Source organism: Phaseolus vulgaris, chromosome 10, assembly GCF_051622355.1.
Source record: "Phaseolus vulgaris cultivar YP4 chromosome 10, ASM5162235v1, whole genome shotgun sequence".
Classification (NCBI taxonomy): domain Eukaryota; kingdom Viridiplantae; phylum Streptophyta; class Magnoliopsida; order Fabales; family Fabaceae; genus Phaseolus; species Phaseolus vulgaris.
The window spans coordinates 2,645,293-2,665,489 of NC_143507.1; the positions used below are offsets into that span (position 1 = coordinate 2,645,293).

The following is a 20,197-nucleotide window of genomic DNA, read 5'->3' on the forward strand; positions in this document are numbered from 1 at the left end:
TTACCTGACTTCATTTTACGTTCTTCTTAAGCTTTTCTATTATAAAATAGAGTTTATTTTGATTTCTAGTGTGTAAATTACATTCAGAATTGATTAAAAACCATTGTAAAATAAATGATAATTTGATTTCTAAAAGTACAATGGATGAAAATTTACTCCTTCCAAGAATTTTTCCTCCCATTTAAATCAGCTGTTTTTAATGTGTAAAAAAGCACAGGACATGGTCGAATGAATGACTGTGAAAAAACTTTATACTGAGAATACATATTCTGATGAAGTTCTATAAAATGTTGAATCAGGAATATTATGGAGTCATGGGGAATCTAAGGGGGAGCGTTCTGTATTACATGGATTTAAGAATAGCTTCTGATGTGTCTCTTATATTCACGTGATTTGAGCAATCTTCAGAACTAATTATGATTGGATTCACTTTCATCCCTCACGTATAAGTAAGCAAACAAACATAGCCCACAAAATGGTCCATCATCATCACTGTATCTATCTGCCTTCACTATCAGACACTGTTGAGAACTTATGAAAGGTTCTTTCACCAAACAAGGAGCACAAACTCGACAACAAACACCACTATCAGCAGCCGAAGCAAGGTGTCCCATTGGTGTGCCTTATCATTCCCATTAATCCAATCCATTTTGAGGTTCTTGGTGTCTCAACTACCTCTAAATTTCACAACTTTCTAAAGGGTCTTGCATGAGAAGTACTCTGCACGTTGGTAACAAACAAACAACACTGTTTTCTAGCAGTATATGTGCATTGTTTTGTGAAAAAGGGTAAGCAGCAATGAAAGGTGAGGTTTTGATTGAGAAGAATGATGGTGTTGAAGGAGACAAGGAATGGGAAAATGGTCGCAACGATAAGAATATTGCTGATTTGATTGAAGACAAAGGTGGGGAGAGCAGTTCCAGCTCTGAGCATCTGTCATCTGAGATGACAGAACTTGATGGTCAGAGTCAAGGTAGTGCTGAGGATTCCTCTTCATCAACATCAATAGGGTGGCCGGTTCAGGAAATCTCTGAATCCCACTGTACCAGTCCATGTGGAAGTAAAGATGCAGAGAAAAAGGACATGGGTAATGAGACTTTTGAGGAGCAAGTTCCTGTGCTACCAATACCAGGTATTCAAATTTAATTTGTTATGTACATACTACATAATTTTAGTGGTATGAGTCAAGACAGGAAAAGCTAAACTTGCAGAAAAAGTTTAATCTATCTTACTCCAAAGAGAGAGCAGGATTTCAAGCCTGTGACTTATCATATGCTAGACTTAGTTTTGTTCTACTTGATTCAATGCTAGAGGTTTTCATAATTTAAGTTTCATTTCTACAATGGGGGGCTCCTGGCTTATGATATCAGCATATTATGTTCTCTAATGTGATTTTGGTTCTCAGAGCTAGAGCTTGAAATGATGAAGGAGAGGTTTGCAAAATTGTTACTTGGAGAAGATATGTCAGGTTCGGGAAATGGAGTCCCCACAGCCTTGGCTATATCCAATGCCATCACAAATCTATGTGGTATGTATCATGAAGCAGTTTCTTGATTAAGGTTGCTGAAGTGAATTTTAAGAACTGCAATTCATACTTGAATCTGAAGTTCTGATAGCTAACCAAACATTTTCTGAATCTCTAGCTACCCTATTTGGGCAACTTTGGAGGTTGGAACCTTTGACATCAGAGAAGAAAGCAATGTGGCGAAGAGAGATGGAGTGGCTTCTTGGTGTCAGTGATCATATTGTTGAATTGAAGCCTACATGGCAAACATTTCCTGATGGAAGCAAGCTTGAGGTACAAATACTACTTAGAAAAACAATTTTGCTGTTGATTTATGTAGCTGTTTGATGCATGTATTGGTTATAACTATGTGTTTCTTTTGCCTTCTACACTTTTTAAGATTAGATTTACATGTATCAGTTCAAAATGTGCTAATCCCTCCATGTTTAAGATAGTCATCTTGATCAGACATTGCATGCTCTATGCAATATCTTCGGAGTCTGCCTCTTGCAGTAGATAAGATCATGAGGGACCCAGGAGAAATGATCCTTTTTCTTGTTCTTGGATTGATTAACCTTTCTACCAAATAAGGAATATATAGTTCTTGATGTTAAGACTGTTTATTTTCACATGTGAATCAGGTCATGACTTGTAGACCTCGCTCAGATCTTTATGTCAATCTGCCAGCTCTACGAAAATTAGATAACATGCTTCTTGTAAGATTTTACAGCATTTATAGCACATTGATCCACTTTCTAGAAATAGCACATTCTAAAACATTTTCTCTTTTCAAAGGAAATACTAGATAGTTTTGTGGATCCAGAGTTCAGGTATGTGGACCAAGGGGTTGTGGCCCCTGATTCAGACGGTTCATCTTCTTTTCGCCAAGCTCTTCAGCGACTAGAGGAGAAGTGGTGGCTTCCTGTACCTCAAGTCCCTCCCAGTGGTCTCCATGAAAATTCAAGAAAGCAGTTACAGCACAAGAGGGATTGCACAAACCAGATATTAAAAGCTGTGATGGCCATTAACAGCACTGCTTTAGCTGAAATGGAGATTCCTGATACTTACATGGACTCTCTCCCCAAGGTATAATGTGGATGTTCATTCCCTATTTATTCAAGCATCATATATAAGATACTAATGACTTGTGTGCATTTGGTTAAACAGTTTGATTAAGCACCTTTTAATAAACTTATCATACACCTTATGTCACAATTGTTTTTCTTTTTTAATTGGTTTGCATGTTTTCAATTAAAAACAAGTGATTTATATTAGATTGGGTAGGTGATTTTTTTCTGCTGTTTGCGAGGGGCTTCTGTTTTTGTTTGAAATTTTATAGGCTGTTTGTTCAAGGGTCTAACTCTTAAAGTGATTCATATTTATTTATTTTTCTTGTTGATAAAAAAAAAATCACAATCTTAACTATTCATCTAAATTAATTCAGAAGAGTTCAAAAAAATTACCTTTACAAACCTGAATGAGCATCAGTTCTTCCAAGCTCACAACTAAAATTTCTGATACAACCCTTTTTTCCAGACTGCAAGAGCCAGCATGGGGGATGTGATTTACAGATATATTACAACAGACAATTTTTCTCCTGAGTGCCTGCTATCTTGCCTTGATTTATCATCTGAACATCAAGCCATAGAGATTGCCAACAGTGTAGAGGCTTCCATTTATATTTGGCGTAAAAAGAACAACTCTAGGCCTACAGGTCGCACTACAAGAAATAATTCAAAATCATCATGGGAAATGTTCAGGGATCTGATTGTTGAGGGAGACAAGAATGAAACTCTTGCAGAAAAAGCAGAAAGCCTTTTGCTCTCCTTGAAGCAACGTTTCCCCAGTCTCCCACAAACAACCTTAGATATGAGCAAAATCCAATGCAACAAGGTAATCTAGTTATATTTATCATTCTCCTTCTTCAGGTCTTTCTATGTCTTAAATATTTTCTTTTAGGTCTTTTAGTTCCTACATGTGAAATACATTATACAATATAATTTCAAAATTATTCCATCTCTTCGCGTTGTGATTCACATGAGGTTCACATCTTAACAAATTATTTTTCATTCCAATTATAATCTGCTGTAGGTTGTCAACATACTACCACTCATAAATAATAATGTTATTTGACTTGTTTTAGTCCCTGCACAGGGTTTTAATTGTGGTAAATAATGTCTTAAGTCTCTTGTTATTTGTTGAGTGTTGAACATTTTATCTCAGACTTAAGAATTTGTCTGTTTTCTAGGATGTTGGAAAATCCATTCTGGAGAGCTACTCACGAGTACTAGAGAGTTTGGCATCCAACATTGTTGCACGGATTGATGATGTGATCTATGTTGATGACTTGACTAAACATTCTGATTCATTCTCATCTCTCTCAAAAGTTGGTGTAATTGCACACAAGAGCATTTCAGTTCCATACTCAAGGCCTTGCCCAAAACAAAGCTTTTCTCCTGCACGATGTGTTAGCCCTGCAAAGGGAGCCAAATCACCATTCATCAACAGAAGCAACCTTCCCCAAAGAGGAGTAGGAGTTAGTAAAGTTTCGACTGATTTTGGCAGCACTGAGAGGAAAGAAAAGAACTATGTCTTCTGTCCAATGGAGAAGTTTGTTCCAACATTAAAAACATTTGACGAAGTGCCAGCATTTGAAACAGAAATGGAGTCAAGTGATTGCACAGAAGATGTTAAGCTCAATGTACTGGATCGGGCATGGCTAGAGGGAAAGGATCTTAATTGACCATTATCATCGATTTTAGTTATAATACACTGTCACCATAAAAGATTTATATTGTCAACAAGTTGATAGCATTTTAAGTATGAGATTTAAAGTAGTTAATTTAAAACTTAGTTATTTCTAATAATATGATAGTTCATAATTAGTTGACAGTATAAAAATTGATGTGGTTCTAGTTTCAAATACTGATAGAAGGATTACAAATTTATGAGTATATGATTTGGGTAACAAATTTCTGGTCCTTAAATATGATATTCATTGCATTCTACATCACATGACATAAGTTTTTACTTTATTTTTCCATATTAGTCTACATTTATAAAGTTGTCGCAATTGTTACTATCATCACAGGACCACATATATAAAGTTTCCTTAATTGTCACTACGATCATGTAAAGAACCAAATGATATCTTAACAAAGTAAATTTAAACTTAGTTGAAATGAACTTTTGATGTAAATTCCTTCAATATAGAAAGGTATTTTATCATCTTTATTGATTATTTTTCACATTATGGTTATGTCCATCTCAAGGAGTGAATGTCTTGGTAATTTGTATAAATAAAGTCGAAAGGAAATTAGACACAAAGGTGAAAGTTGTTTAAGTTAGATAAAGGTGGTGAATGTTCTGGAAATTATGATGATCCATTTGCTAAGTTCCTTGAGAAACGAGGTATTTGTGCTCAAAACACAATGCTAGGTAGACCACAACAAAATGGTGTGTCAGAAAGGCGTAATCGAACCTTAATAGATATGGTTAGGAGCATGTTAAGTAATTCATCTTTACATATATCATTGTGGATGTATGCTTTAAAAATGACCATGTATTTGTTGAACATGGTTCCTAGTAAGGTAATTCAAAAGATACCTTTTGAATTGTGAACATGTAGGAAATCCAGTTTGAGACACCTACATGTTTGGGGTTGTCAAGCGAAAATTATAATATATAATCTACAAGAAAAAAACTGGATGCAAGAACAATTAGTAGATATTTCATTGGTTATTTAGTAAAGTCAAAAGGGTATATGTTTTATTGTCCTACCCATGGTACTAGAATTGTTGAAACTGAAAATGTTCGATTCATTGATAATGGTGAAACCATTGTGAGTGAAACTTCACGAATTGTGAGCAAGTTAGAGTACAAGTTCCTTTAACTCGTACTTTTATTTCAATAATTGTTGTTCTTCATGTTGTTGAACCACACAATGATGATGATGAAGAAGAAGAATATATTAATGATCTCAAGATTAAAAATGAACCTATAGTATTAATGTTAAGATATGTTATTTTGAATGATTATGTGGTTTATTTAAAAGATTCAGAAAAAGACTTAGGCATTGATAATGATCCAATTTCATTTTCAGAAGCCATCAATGGTGATAATTCTGATAAATGATTAGATGCAATGAAAAATGATCTTAAATCATTGGCACAAAATGATGTATGAGACCTTATGAAATTTCCAAAATGATGCAAAAGAGTTGGATGTAAATGGGTCTTTAAGACTAAACATGTCTCTTATGAAAATATAAACATTACAAGACCCAACTTGTTGTCAAAGGTTTTACTCAAAAGATGACATTGACTATAAGGTTTTACCGTGAGTTCTCATAACCCAAGTTACAACACAAGTATTTTTTTGACTCGTAGTCATTTTTATCTAACTCGTGACAGTATTGATTAAAAACGTAGTCACTTCTAACTAATCCATAAAATATTTTTTAAACACTTAGCCACTTTAGACTAAAAAACTAAATCTTTTTATCGAATCAGTTTTATGAAATTGAATTAGATTTAAGTTTTACTATTTAATATGAATCTGTTTAATATGAATCAGTTTTATGAAATTGAATTAGATTTAAGTTTTACTGTTTAATATGACATTGGGTTCATCAGACTCGTGTCACCCACATGTCTTCTTGCCTAAGAGAAACATTGAATAAATATATGACAAAATTAGGTGGATGCAAACCGGACAAAACTAGAATGTGAGATGCACCATCTAGACGCACACAAGCAACAAAATGGGATTTCTTACACAAAGAAACCTTAATGTATTCGGACTTCAGATAAGTTATTATTTTATATAGCAAAGTGTGCAATAAGACACTCACTTTTGTCCCAGTGCCATCTCCATTAACACAACATGGGTGACTGGACAAAGCACCTTTGGGTGCTTGTTGAGCTATAAAATGCCATAAGGAGCAAGGTGTTGTCACACTGATTCAGAAAAATGGAAGCTTACACAAAGGGTTTTTGCCTCCTTGGCCTTCTAGTCTTTGTAAGCATTTCAGAGATTCATAGAGTGGCAGGTGCAGGAGAATGTGGGAGGTCTACTACCCCAGATAATGAAGCACTGAAGCTTATTCCTTGTGCCTCTGCAGCACAAGATGAAAATGCTAAAGTTTCTTCAAGTTGCTGTGCTCAGGTCCAGAAACTTGGCAAGAACCCTAGTTGTCTGTGTGCTGTTATGCTTTCCAACACAGCCAAGTTATCTGGAGCTGACCCTAAGGTTGCCGTAACCATCCCAAAACGCTGCAACCTTTCTACTCGCCCTGTTGGTTACAAGTGTGGACGTAAGTATATTTTATATGATCTTCTCTTGTTTTTTGGTATTAGTTTGAGTTCTCTAAGTTAAACACTAAAAGGATAAGATGTTTAAGTTTACAATTTAATATAAATAAAACTAGAACAAAACTTGGATACATGTTATTTAGTATAAACTCACACAAACACGAAAATATGTATAATCTTCAAAAACGAAAATATGTATAATCTTCAAAAATATGTGGAACACGAGTACACAGATCTATATATTATATAATTATGAATTATATAAATTGACAATAAGAATTTATGTACACAAGTATGTTTCAGAAGAAAGATGTTTTTTTATGACTGGTTCAAAAGGATTTGTTCCTTATGATTACAAGCATAATTAAAATTTATACAACAAATTTGAGTTTTTAAAAAATTAATGTATTTAAAAAAAATCTATTAGAACTGTACTAGAATTGTAAAAAATCCAATAAATATTTTTTAAATTGGACATTTCACCTCAGTGTCCGATCTGTGTGTTCGAAAAATAGGAGTGTCTGAGTCTCATAAAATCATTAAATAGAAACTAATTTTAGAGACAAAAAATTATAAATTTCTATAGTGACTAAATTAGATATTATTTTAAAGATTAAAAAATTATTAGTATCTAAATTAGTTTCTATTATTGATAAATAGTTTCTAAATTGGTATCTAATTAACTATCTAAGTTTTAGCAACCAATTATTTAAATTTTAAAGTTGGTATCTAAAATCTTGGTATCTAATTATATACTAATTTAAAAATTGTTTATCAATAATAGAAACTAATTTAGATATTAATAATTTTTTTAATCTCTAAAATAGTATTTAATTTTATCAATATAGTAACTAATTATTTTTTTATCTAAAATTAAAATTAGTTTATATTGAATGATTTTGTTATAGTGATACATGTTTCATGTTTCATTGTTGTTATGTTGTTCTTAATCAAAATAAGAGCTTCAAGGATTATGAACTGTAATTGAAAAAAACACCCAATATACATATATACTTAAATTTTAATTTGTTATGTTTTATAATCTTTTTCTTGATCTAAATGGGGGTTCATAACTAAAAGATATTTGCTGATTTTTGCAGCTTACACTCTGCCTTAAGTTTGTACTGAAAAGAAGGATGAACTGGGGCATCAAATCACAAAAGCTGTTAATTACAAGTGTCACTGCAAAACTATATTTCATTCTCCATGTAACATTCTGATCAATAATGGCTAGCAACACTCTACTACTGTTGATCTTCCTGAATAAAATCTGCACTTGTGTAACGTTTAATGTTTCTTAAATTGTTTACTCTATTAATATATATACCTTTTCCTCTGTTTCTATCGTAAAGGAATTCAATCAACAAATATAAAAAAATATTTATCATCAGGGAACATTAATACATTACTAATAAAATTCACTTTAAATTAAGTGAGTGTTTGAAAACAAATTTATCATGAAGCAAATCAATCAAGTTTATTCTTAAAAGTTGTTGCTTTTGTTAAAGCAAGTGGAATAAAATATGTTATAAATATTTTAAGATATGTTTGAACGATTTTTTTCACCCAAAGTTCTTTTTTAAAAAAAAAATAGGAAGAAAATAAATTTGGTTTCTTCGTAAGTTTGTAAGAGTAGTTTTATATGATTTCTAAAAAAAAAAATAACACTATAAAAAATTATTAAATAGAAACTAGTTTTAAAAACTAAAATAATTAATTACTATTTAATTAAATTAAAGATTATTTTATAATTTAAAAGTTATTGATATTTAAAGTAATTTCTATTATTAATAAAAATTTATAAAATAATTTTTAAATTGGTATTTAACCATTAACTACTAAAGTTTTAGTTAACTTATTACTTTATATTCTAATTTATTCTTTATTAATTATTTAAAGAATAATTTAAAATTTAAAATATTAATCCCTAAAACTTAGGTAACTAATTTAGATACAAATTTAAAAATTATTTTATAAATCTTTATTAATAATAGAAATCACTTTAAATATGAATAATTTTTTAGTCTCTAAATTAATATTTAATTTAGTTAATATAATAACTAATTATTTTTTGTACTTAAATTTAATTATTATTTAATAATTTTTTGTAGTGTAAATTTTTTATAAGTTAGTTTTAGATTGTAAAAAATTTACTTTATGTGTTATTCATATTTTTTTTTATCTTAAAGGTTTACAGAAAAACTCATGAATCCAATCTAATAGTGAACACATGGGTGAGTGGTATTTGGTGTTGTGTGTTCCGGGTATGAAGAGTGTGGGTGTTTTCTGTCAAACATAGAAGAAGTGAAGTGAGTGAAGAGGGAGTTATGATAATAGTTTCAACATTAACGTTGTTAAGTTGATAGCTTTACTATACTACAAATGAAAGAAAGAAATAATTTTTTTTTAAAACTAAATAATTTTAGAATTATATTGGTCAAATTATATTATAAAATAAAACAGAGCTATTTTATGATATGGTATCAGACCCATTTTGAGTCTATCCTAGCAAGAAGTTGTTGAGTTTATCAGGCCATCCAGATCATTATGTGACCATCCATAATATGGTATCCGACACACGACCATTATCGGATCACCCATAATATGTTATCCTTCACACGACCATTATCGAACCACTCATAATATGTTGTCATTCGTACGACCATTATCAAATCATTCATAATATGTTGTCTTACGCAAGATTGTTATCAGATCACCCACAATATGTTGTCTTACGGACGAACTGTTACTCTCTACGTGAATAAATGAGTGTGTTGGAGATCCTTAAGATATTATAAACATTTTTGAACCAGTATATATCTTTGACTCTTTTTGTCCATTGACATTATAGGTAAGAAGAAAGGAATAAAAAAAAGTAGAAAAGAAAGATAAAATCTTGAATGAGGAGAGAGGTGACAGCTAAAGAAGAAACGAAAGAGCAGACAAAGCAGCAAAGAGCCCAAATGGTCAGTGAAGAGGCTTTGTTTGTCCCCATTGTTGATGGATAAGGATAAAGATAGGTGAAGGTGACGGGTCAGATTTTGAATATATATATGCCGTGACTACAAGTCTTTATCAGCTAAGATAAGAAGCTGAATACATCAGTTGGTTAATTATTATGCTTGCTGGGCCACACAATCTCTCAAAGCAGCGGTTTGCACTGTGCATCACAGAATCTCAATTCACTCTCTTTCTCTTTTTCAATGCTTCACGAAACTTTCTAGTGCACGCAAGTTTTTTGCACATGTGAGAGACGTTTAAATTGATGATTGACTGTCATAAAGAACTGTTCCTTTATAGTAAAACTACATATCAGGATATAAAATCATAGATGACTTTTATATTTAGGGAAAGTTACTACTCGTAAATGCAATGCATCGTAAATGCATGAGTAATTCGATAGATGCATATGAGTAATTCGATAACAGTCCGATAGTGGATCCCATATTATGAGTATTCAATAACAGTTCGATAGCGAATCCGATATTATGAGTATTCGATAACAGTCTGATAGCAAATCCGATGCATCGGATCATATGATAAACTTAATAAATACTGATTCAAAATAACTCTGAGATCATATTTAAAATCAGTTAAAAGAAGGTGCTAGCTAAAATGTTGTGGATGGTCAAAAAGATTATTTTCTTAGTTGAAATTATATCTACTGATTAATAAAGTACCAAACATACTTTAGTTGCTATCTTTTGGTTAGATCTCATCTTAGTAAAATCTAATTTAGACAAATAATTCATAGCTGAAGTACTAATATAGACGTGAAGCAAGTAAAGAGCTTCTTCCATTAAAGTAAATAATTGCACAGGTTCAGCCACACCAGAGTAGCTGATAATGCTTACAATTCCAATATAACTTTTTCCAACAGCATGACTTAGCATGACTTATAAAAAAAGAAACATACATGATAATAGACTCTATGATGATTCTGTCAAAGCCAATTGCTGTCCACTACACTACTAAACTATCCTGCTATGTACCTGCAATATGCGTTCAATTGATTAATAACAAATGATAGAACAAGAAATATGACTAGAATCCTGAAAGAAAGATAATATGTATCAATAATTGTATGTATAATTCAGAAATAGATAAGAATCATGAGATGCTGAAATCTTAGGCAGCTAATAGAAATTATTATACTATAGCTTTTATGAGAAAGAAGATAGAATTTGAGAAGTTTATTATAAAATTATTTAGAAAGATTGTATTTTCATTGAAAACACCAATGAAATACAAAAAGTTATATTATCTGTTCACACTATTCACCTCTGTACTCTTAAGCTTGTGGGTTGGTGAAGAGGCTATGGTGTGGTACATGAATTCGTATGACGAATCAAACCCTTCAGAACAACCCTCTTCTTTGTTTTTCCAAATTCCAAAGACTTAATCTAAATTGAAAAAGGAATGAAACACTATTCTAAGAATGTCATTTCACCATTGGTTCCAGAAGATAATCTATACCTTGAGGAGTGCATGCCTTTGCAAGGGTGATCTTAATAATAGAGAGACCCTGTGGATAGAAAGTTAGCACAGCAAAAGAATCAGAACAATAATGACAGACCTGTACAATTCATATGCATATTTTCAGACAACAAATATTAGACAAAGAAGATATCATAACGCACCTTGCCACCAATTTCCTCTTGAAGCAAGTTCTGAATCATCATCTCCGACATCATTCTGGTACTGATAAACAAAGGATTATGTTAAACTTTATTCATACCAGAAAACAACAATCAACAAAATAGAATAGGAATATAATTCAATATTTTTATCGACATCATCGTGATCTCTTAGTCATAATCATCTGCATATTTTTAATCACAATAATCTAGATAGGGTGTATAAGCTGCATCATGATCTTAACCTGCCAAAATAAGATACACTCTTATTCATCATTGAGGCAATTTTCGGCTTTGTAGGAACTGTCTCTCAAATTTAATTATACATGAATTAGAGCATAAGTTCAGTGAATGGTGTTTACAAGTATATACACACACATCTAGTATGAATAAAATTATAAATTGGGAGATCCAATAGATAAGATTCCCAGTGAGTTTCAGAATTTGAACCTGTGACCAATAGAGGCTAACCCTGTAGTATAAGAACAAAAAATAATAAGTATAGTGCAACTCACCAAAGAGTTGAATCCCTCATTATGGGTACTCTGAGGACTAGGACAAATGTCCTGGCCCCCATAGTAAATTGATGAACTAAGGTGACACGGTTGAACTCTCTGATCCTGATAGATGGAACTCATATCCTTATTCACACTGTTCTGAGCTTTGCTACTACTTCCCTTGGAGAAGTCATCTGCATTGATTGGAAGGATAAGGCATACCAACTTGGAGATAAAGGAATAATTTGAAAAGAAACACTGTATTGAAAAGTTGGTCCTGTAGATTTAGGCTACATAGAATATATCACATTCAATGTAAGCAAAATCTTAACCAGCTAAATTCAATGGTGCCAAACTCAATAATAAATCTACAAACAGATATTTTTATGATCATTTCTGGAGAACAGGATGTTGGCTAGTGGAATCGGATCACTAACCACCAAGGGACCAGACAATTCAGCAGAAGGAAAATTTGGAAAGTTTAGGAAAAATGGAAAATTGCACCAACAAGAAATATACCATTATATGATTTTACTTTCAAAATTGTCTCTTAAAAAGTTACCAAAATTTATACGTAATGACCAAGTCTGTAAAAACCAGGGTTGATACCAGGTATCTACCTTGAATACCAATTTTGTTGCTCCGGGTTTCATTGGCAATTTTGCGGCTCAATTCAGAGCGTAGAGATTCTCTCCCCAGCACCTAAAATTGAAGGAAAGAAATCCCAAAAGAAATCTTAGAACCGTTTATGCATGACTCAAAAATGCAAAGAACAATGAACACAGACATGATATATGATTCAACTCAACTCAATGATCCAATCAAGTATTTCAAGAGCTATCTAAATTCAATCATTCAGGTGTAAAGGCTCATTGAGGGATCAGGTTTGTTATTTAAACTGAGATTGAATTCCACCAATGAAAATAAACTCAGTGAAAGACATGTCCTAGCAGAAAACTCAGACTTTTAACACTACAACCAAACACATGACAGTAACCAATCATAAAACTTAACCATGAAATGCAGAAAACCAAAACAAAGGGACTGATTTGACCAACAAGTAAAACAAGATGAATCAAAACAGAAATCAAGGTGCTGAAATGAAAAGCACACCTTGGTCTTGGACGGAGGAGAAAAAATGGACCCAAAAATCCCACCAGCAGCAGAAGAAGAAGGGTGGTGGTGAGACTCTTTGATGGAGCCAAAGAGCTCAGAAGTGAAGGAAGAGGAGATACCCTTTTGCTTATTCCCTTCCATTCTACCTCTAAAACTAAAATCTTATGTATGGAAACAAGTGTGGAATCAAAAGAAAGTGTGCCAGGGTCCTTTATAAACAGACAACCCCACAAAAGTACACCAACCACCGCCTGATAAAGGTCTTGAAGTGAGAAAAAACCCAATCACGTTGTTCTCGGGAAACAAACAGAAAACAACAAGAAGAGAAGAGAAAACGTAATAGAAAAGAAGAGAACAAGCAGAAGAAAAGGGAGAGACACGTGAATGATGAAACCCTCTTCAAAGAGTGTGCGTTTTTCAAATGAAACAGCTCCTCACACCGTTTTATAAGGCAGAAAAGATGGAGTGTTGTAAAAAGTTTCAAACTTTTGCTGTTGATTTTCTTACTAGGAGTTTGGGTTTTGCACTTTTCCTCATTTTGTTCGTATTAACTCCTAAAGAGAGAAACCGAAGCAGAGAGAGCAGTTTCTTTCTTTCTTCTCTGCTTTCCGTTTTCTGTTCGAATGTTTTCCAATTCTAGTCCTCGTGTTGAGTTCAGCATGAAACGGAACTCTGCCACGTGGCCAATATGTGGGCCCATGAAGCAAATCCCAACCTCTTTCTGGCACAAGTACTTCATTCTGTCCAATGTCTTCACTCATCTGTAGTGGTGTTTGGTTTGTAATATTTTGGACCACTTTTCTTTTACTTTGCACTTTTAAGACATAACTAATAAGAAAACGGTTAATTCAACAGTGGATGATGAAAATGTACCACGTTACATTGTGAAATTAATTTTTATTTTTAGTCTAAAATTAATTTGTAGTAAAAGAAATTATTAAAATGAGTTTTTGTTAATTTTTTTTAATTTAATAAAAAGATTTCAACGTAAATTATATTACATATTATAATACTACTATTAGAAATGAATTATAGAATATTTTAACATTCTAATTCACACTAAAAATTTTATCATGTAAAAATAATGAATAAGAAATTATTTCAATAGTTTTCTTACTACAAATATTCATCAAGTTTAAAGTTTGAAGAAGAGAAACTCAAACCATAAAAAAAGTTGATTAATCAAATTATCATTTTTCTTTTACATATTATTTTTATTTTTCAAATTTGACTTATCCAAAATTATTTGTGTATGTTAAATTTTTTATTATGGTAGAAGTTGAACTGAATAAGAAAATGCGGATACACAACCGCCGCGGTAGCACCTGTGTTTCCGTAGTAAAAATAAATAACAAATAAACAGTAATAATACGAATAAAATTCATATATATTAATATTATTATCTTAAAAATTCAAAAAAAATAATTAAATTATTAGACATCAATTTAGAAGCTATTTATCAATTTAGAAGCTATTTATCAATTTAGAAGCTATTTTATCAATCTAATTTAGTCAATATAATTATTAATTATTTTATATTTTTAAAATTAATTTTTATTTAATGATTTTTTAATAATATTAATGAAAGAGTTTAATGATTTTAATTATGCATTAGACATCATTAAATATTATTTATTATTCCGGATTATTTAGGATTAATGATAATAATATCCCATATTTACATATCTCTGTAGTACAATTAATATTTTACATTTCTTTTTAAAGAACTATATTTCATGTAACTTTAAATAGTTATAAAAAATGATAGGATATGACATATTGCACATAGACTACCGTGATAATGAATGTATAATTTTATTTTAACTCTGTGTTTTCCTTTTACAATTTATTGTTTTTATTAACTGATAAGATAGTTTACTATTTTTTTTTTCTCAGCAATGAAGATAGTTTATTATTAGCACACATATTTGTTGTTTTTCTTTTTCTCTTCGAAATTATACTTAGTTTTGACCTTTTAGATAATTAATATAAAATTAATAAATTAACCATATTAGTTTTTGTTAAGAAATTACAATCTCAGAGTCATAAGAAAAAACTAGGAAATATTTCAAGTAACACATCACTTTTATGAGTTTAATGATTGGTTTCAAATGTGTCTTAAATTAACTTAGTGCCACATAGAATAGTTTTCATGAGTTTTTCCTTGATTTTAAGTAACTATTCATATGCTAAATTAGTTTAGAAGTTTAACTATAAAATTTAAAAGAGTTAACTTTAGATTGGGTTATCTTAAGAATTCAAGAAAAAAACCAAAATCAAATAATTCTGGGACTGAAAAATCTGAGAATCTGAGAATGTTCAATCAAGTAGTGGAAAGGATAACCCTACTAGTTTTATTTCTTGACGTTTTGTTTTGTACAAAGATGGTCTTGCTGCAGTGGTTCCTTTTGTACAATGGTTACGATAAATACAACGACCATTCCGTTTTTCTGCCACAACAGGTATATGGTATTCCAGTGGTAGGGACTATTACTATATCGGTTTGCATGTATGAAAGGAAACACATAAGAAAGTAGAGAAACAAAAATGTTACTCCAAGCCTTAATTTTCTACACTTTTGCAGTAGAAAAGGGAGAGGAGGCGCAGAGAATTCTTTTTTCCTCCTCTCCTTGTTGAAAGTAAAAGTGTAAAAATTCAAGTGCAAGAGTAACATTTATGACACAATTGCATTGCATTAACTTGCTATTCCTCAGCTACTTGTTGAAGATTTTAAAAGCTAATCATAATAACTATCAACAACAAAAATGAAAACCTCTTGTGAATTTAAACTCTACCAACAGGGGATAATGGTGGCATTGGAGCATATTTTAAAGGTGCTTTCTGAAGTTTGCTGTTGTTCTCGGAACTGGCTTCCTTAAGGATTTCCTCATGCATGTCATCTATTTCCAAAATACCTGGTAGTTTCTGGCAGTTTATAGCCGCAACTGAGATGAAAAATGCCTGTAAGTGAGAGATTGTTGAGTCGAATTCAACCGAGTAGAAACTGTCCTTCAGAGGCAACAAAGTGAAAACTGGTTTGTCTTGCTCAGCTCCTTCCTGAAAGTAAAGATAAGGATAACAATATGTAATGGGAAGTCTGCAATACAATATTAGAAACTGTATACAAAGCATGATGCCCTTATGTAGAACTTTAAAGCTATACCTCAACAAAAAGTTGAAAACGATCTTGGTAAGGTTGACAGCTCTTTGGAATACTTGAATACTGCTTCGGGTTAGAGAGCACAAGCAGCTTACAACCAATGTCCCAACCGCCACAATCACATGAACCTCTGGATTTCCATCGGTAGATCAATGGGGTTGGTTCACCTTTATTTGGTGAAGCATGTATACCACCTGGAAGTATAACTGTAGTGCAATCAGAGGCATCATTTTGTCCTGAATTGCACAGGCAACTTTCATCTGCCAAGCACTTTGAGCATCCTTTCTTCAGCAAGTAATTATCATCATGCAGTCCTCTATTGCTATTTTCACATGAGGTCGTGATAACAACAGCTGCAAGCTCTGCGCTCTTGACGAACTTTGGTGGTCTTTGATCTGTATGGCCAACTTCCACACCCACTAGAACATATTCTTTAACCATAAGCTTTTTATCAGGGTGCTGATCGCCTGATTCTGTGAGTTTAGAGCTTTTCATCTGAGCAATAACATTGTACGCATAGCCACAGTTTTTTTCTTTGTTTCCATGACTGATCCACCCACCACTCTTTTTCTTAATTTCATTAACTTGGTAGAACGTGAAACAGAAGCCTAAATCGCCCTTATCCAGTGATGTTAAACTATTCCTGGTAGCAGCAAAAATCTTTCTATCATTGTTGAGCACAAATTTAAACAAAGGCACACCGTTTTTTATTGTAAGCTGCAAGAGGCCTTGAACTCGTGATCCTTTGCTCTTTTCGGAAAGAAGCAGTGATTCATTGACACCAACAGTCCTGAACCTTGAATTCACGCTTCCCTCTAGTGTCTGACCACTTTGAGCTGAATGGTGTTTGTCTGAAGCCTTGAGCTTCAATATAGGGTCCAGCAACCTCCGCAAGGGGCTGGATCGATTTCTGTTATGACTATTATTAGCCTTGTCTTTGCTTGGATTGTCCCAACGTATAGAAGATTGAGGGGTCACAGGACCAGACTTTGCACTGACATGCATGGAACCATATTGTGGAAGTGTTGGCCCCTCTTTAAAACTGAAACTTCTTCCAATTCGACTTAGGCTGAAACTAAACCGACGACTATGGGATGGATTCATTTCCTCCTGAGCTGTCAGTTCAGCAGTTTCTTGGTCCAGTGATTCCTTGAAATTATTGAAAGCACACTCATCTCTCAGCTTAGCATCTAAAATATCCTTTTCAAAGCTAGCACCTGCACATTGCAAACTAGACATCTTATTCATTATGGAAGATGGTGTCTCAGACATAATAGACGAGCGGTCTATGCAGTGGTCAGTACTAATGCTGTGTTGCATTGTTTCCATAGGAGGAGAAATCTCAACTGCAGAACGCAGTGCCCCTGACTGTGAGATTTTGGAACATCCATCTTCAGTATAAACCTCCTCAGGAAGGGAAATATATGACAAACTACTTTTGGTTGATTCTGAAAAGTTTTCATCTGATGACAATCTAGATTCAGAAAGCTGAAAATCCTCTGCAGAACTTGACTGGGGAATTTCTTGGGGACAAAGCAGCACAATATTACTAGGCTTGCTATGGAAGTGTTTACGACCAATGTCAAAATCTGATTCCTGCAACTGATTTACCTTTTTTCTGGTTTCACTATTGCTGGAACTCACATTCTTACAACTGGTTGAGACCCCTTTGCCTTTTGACTTGATTGATGGCAGTCCCATATCAAAACTAGACTTATGATTTCTTTCTTTTTTCTTGTGATTACGCTCTTGCAAACCCTCCATGTTCTGCTTATCTCCATCAACCCTATCATTTGCATTTTCATTAGGGACCGATGAGATTCCATGGAGCCTTGTGTTTGATGCAAAAAAATTGACTCCTGAATTCCTTTTACTATAGTCATTCATCTTCTCCTTTCCAAGTGAAATATCTGAGTGAGTTTTGCCAGAGGACTCAAACACCCGGGGTATCATTGTCTTCTCGTCTCCAGTGCTCTTAATTACACTTCTGGAAGATTCAAATCGTTTCACATCATAAGGAATTTTGGCACTTTCAGATTCCCTATAAGATGGCCTGTTGCCTGAAGAAGTCAAACTTTTCTCTTCTTTGAATTTTCCCTTGCTGCCAACACTGGTTGATGGTTTGTTGGCTGCTCTTGACGACGATTCGCTGCTGTTGAATGATAAGAAATTACTAGCTAGTACTGGGATATGCTTCTGCTTCCACTTCTCAAGTCGAGACCAATCTAGAACACCAACATTAAAAGCTTTCTCTTTAATGTTTTCTACTCTATTGGCACGCTGGAGATAACCTGGTAAATTAGACATGTGCTTGACAAGTTCATCTCTTTCAGTTGCCCTTTTCCTCACAGTTTCTGAGTTCTGAATCTTGCCTCCTGCATCTAGCATGGTCTTTTGTTTGAGATCACTGCAGTGTGCACCAACACCACTCTTTGACTTCAACTTATCACCTTCCTTCAGACTTCGTTTCGAATGGCGCAATACGGGACATTCTTTTGCTGTCTTTGAACTGCTATGCTGTTCTGAGCTGCTCTTTACGAACTCCAAACTAAATCCCATGTCCTCAGCAGGTTTCAACAATCCATTACTTGGCTGTATATTATTGGTTGGCATCAAAATATACACTCAAACTTCACATTTCACGCTGACGACTCACCCATATGCTAATGCTGCAGAAGAGGTTCTCCTTCACTCAATTATCTGCCAGTAAATTTCCACAATTGCATCAGTATAAAGAAAAGGGGTTTGAAAATTAAGGTTAAAATGATGGTACACAAAGAACTTTGCATTATCTAGTACTAGAATCAAGGAAGTAAATACCCTTAAAAAATAAAAAATTAACCAGGCTCCAAAGAGTAAACAATGAGACAAGGTTTTTCAAAAGAAGGGTTCACGCCATGACACAAGTCATGATTATTAAACAATCCAGAGGAAAAAAAGATTGGTCACACTGAAGGGGTACCGTTTCCTCATGGCACCAAACATAAATAGCAACATCAATCCCCACAAAAATGGAACAAAATTGACGCTGTCCTCCAGAATTTATTAAGGAAAAAGGTAACGTGAAAAGGAAACAAATGAATGCATTGAACAAAGGAAATGCACGTAGACTTGTTCAAACCCATTCATCCACTCTCTGATTCAATGGACAAAGTGATGATGGATACCTACTCTTCCTTTCCAAAACAGAGGGACTAAACTCCACTTCACACTAAAAAGTCATATCAATTCTTCTAAATTTGATGCTAACTACACAGAATCTCACATCGCATAACCCAAAACAGAAACACCAGCCAAATACAGAGAACCATATACACATCATTCATTGCACATAAATTGACATACACGACACTGTGACAGTGATATCTGCAAGTCGTTAATAACGAAAACGATGGATTTCTATTCTTGAATTTCCAATACTCAACCCAACTCAAAAACCAGAAAAAAAATAAAATTTAATGTAGAAAAATGAGATAATCAATACCGAACTAGCCTTGAAAAAAAAAAAGACACTGTAACAAGAACAGAAACTACAAGTTACATTGAAGAATCAAGAGCAACAAAACCCACATTCCCAAAAGGAAAAACAACTTTAAAACACGCATATCAATTAGTTTCCTTCAAACACTAAAACTCGAATTTTCCTTCATTGTCACTGCACTTACCTATTAGAAGAAGAGAGACAAACCCAGAAAAAGAAAGCGACACAAAACTCAAAATTGAACAACACGAAATCATCTGAGGAAACGAGAACATCAAATCTTACCGAAGAAGAGTGAAAAAGAAAAACCGAAAGAAACGTTGGTGTGGCTGCAATGATCGAGAGAAGGATCCGAAGCATAGTGGGAAAACAATAAGAACGTAGTTTAGAAGCGAAGTAAAGAATTACAAAAAGGCCATTGTTGTTTCTTTCATCATTTCGTTCTTTCTTCTTCGTTCATCTTCGTATATTTTTTCTTTATTTTCGGTTT

General features: G+C 33.2%; 4 protein-coding genes across 9 annotated transcripts; 2 read left to right on the plus strand and 2 right to left on the minus strand.

Moving 5' to 3' along the window:
• Nucleotides 1-299: 299 nt before the first annotated feature.
• On the plus strand, nt 300-4,491 carry LOC137818222 (rop guanine nucleotide exchange factor 7). The gene is made up of 7 exons (XM_068621511.2): nt 300-1,132; nt 1,406-1,528; nt 1,644-1,798; nt 2,146-2,220; nt 2,300-2,590; nt 3,041-3,397; nt 3,753-4,491. Exons 1-7 carry the CDS (start codon nt 799-801, stop codon nt 4,245-4,247), a joined length of 1,830 nt encoding a protein of 609 aa, XP_068477612.1. The 5' UTR covers nt 300-798; the 3' UTR covers nt 4,248-4,491.
• Nucleotides 4,492-6,452: 1,961 nt separating this feature from the next.
• LOC137818223 (uncharacterized) lies at nt 6,453-8,100 on the plus strand. Its single transcript, XM_068621512.2, has 2 exons — nt 6,453-6,818; nt 7,917-8,100. Exons 1-2 carry the CDS (start codon nt 6,476-6,478, stop codon nt 7,931-7,933), a joined length of 360 nt encoding a protein of 119 aa, XP_068477613.1. The 5' UTR covers nt 6,453-6,475; the 3' UTR covers nt 7,934-8,100.
• Nucleotides 8,101-10,590: 2,490 nt separating this feature from the next.
• On the minus strand, nt 10,591-13,698 carry SIS (E3 ubiquitin-protein ligase RLIM-like protein). Of its 4 annotated transcripts, none has more exons than XR_011082268.2 (6): nt 13,064-13,698; nt 12,571-12,652; nt 11,969-12,144; nt 11,457-11,517; nt 11,098-11,341; nt 10,591-10,808 (listed from the first exon to the last, which is right to left on the minus strand). XR_011082268.2 is itself a non-coding variant. In XM_068623107.2 (6 exons), exons 1-5 carry the CDS (start codon nt 13,205-13,207, stop codon nt 11,325-11,327), a joined length of 480 nt encoding a protein of 159 aa, XP_068479208.1. In that variant the 5' UTR covers nt 13,208-13,698; the 3' UTR covers nt 10,591-10,808; nt 11,293-11,324. The 4 variants fall into 4 exon arrangements, 2 of the variants coding, with proteins under 2 accessions (XP_068479208.1, XP_090152856.1); XR_016516407.1 differs by having other exon boundaries at nt 13,574-13,693; XM_068623107.2 differs by having other exon boundaries at nt 11,293-11,341.
• A 1,682-nt stretch (nt 13,699-15,380) lies between these two features.
• Nucleotides 15,381-20,197, minus strand: LOC137818224 (uncharacterized). 3 transcript variants are annotated; one of them, XM_068621513.2, is made up of 3 exons: nt 19,993-20,197; nt 16,230-18,926; nt 15,381-16,123 (listed from the first exon to the last, which is right to left on the minus strand). In XM_068621513.2, exons 2-3 carry the CDS (start codon nt 18,837-18,839, stop codon nt 15,851-15,853), a joined length of 2,883 nt encoding a protein of 960 aa, XP_068477614.2. In that variant the 5' UTR covers nt 18,840-18,926; nt 19,993-20,197; the 3' UTR covers nt 15,381-15,850. The 3 variants fall into 3 exon arrangements, with proteins under 3 accessions (XP_068477614.2, XP_090152404.1, XP_068477615.2); XM_090296278.1 differs by lacking the exon at nt 19,993-20,197 and adding an exon at nt 19,892-19,984; XM_068621514.2 differs by lacking the exon at nt 19,993-20,197 and adding an exon at nt 19,047-19,239.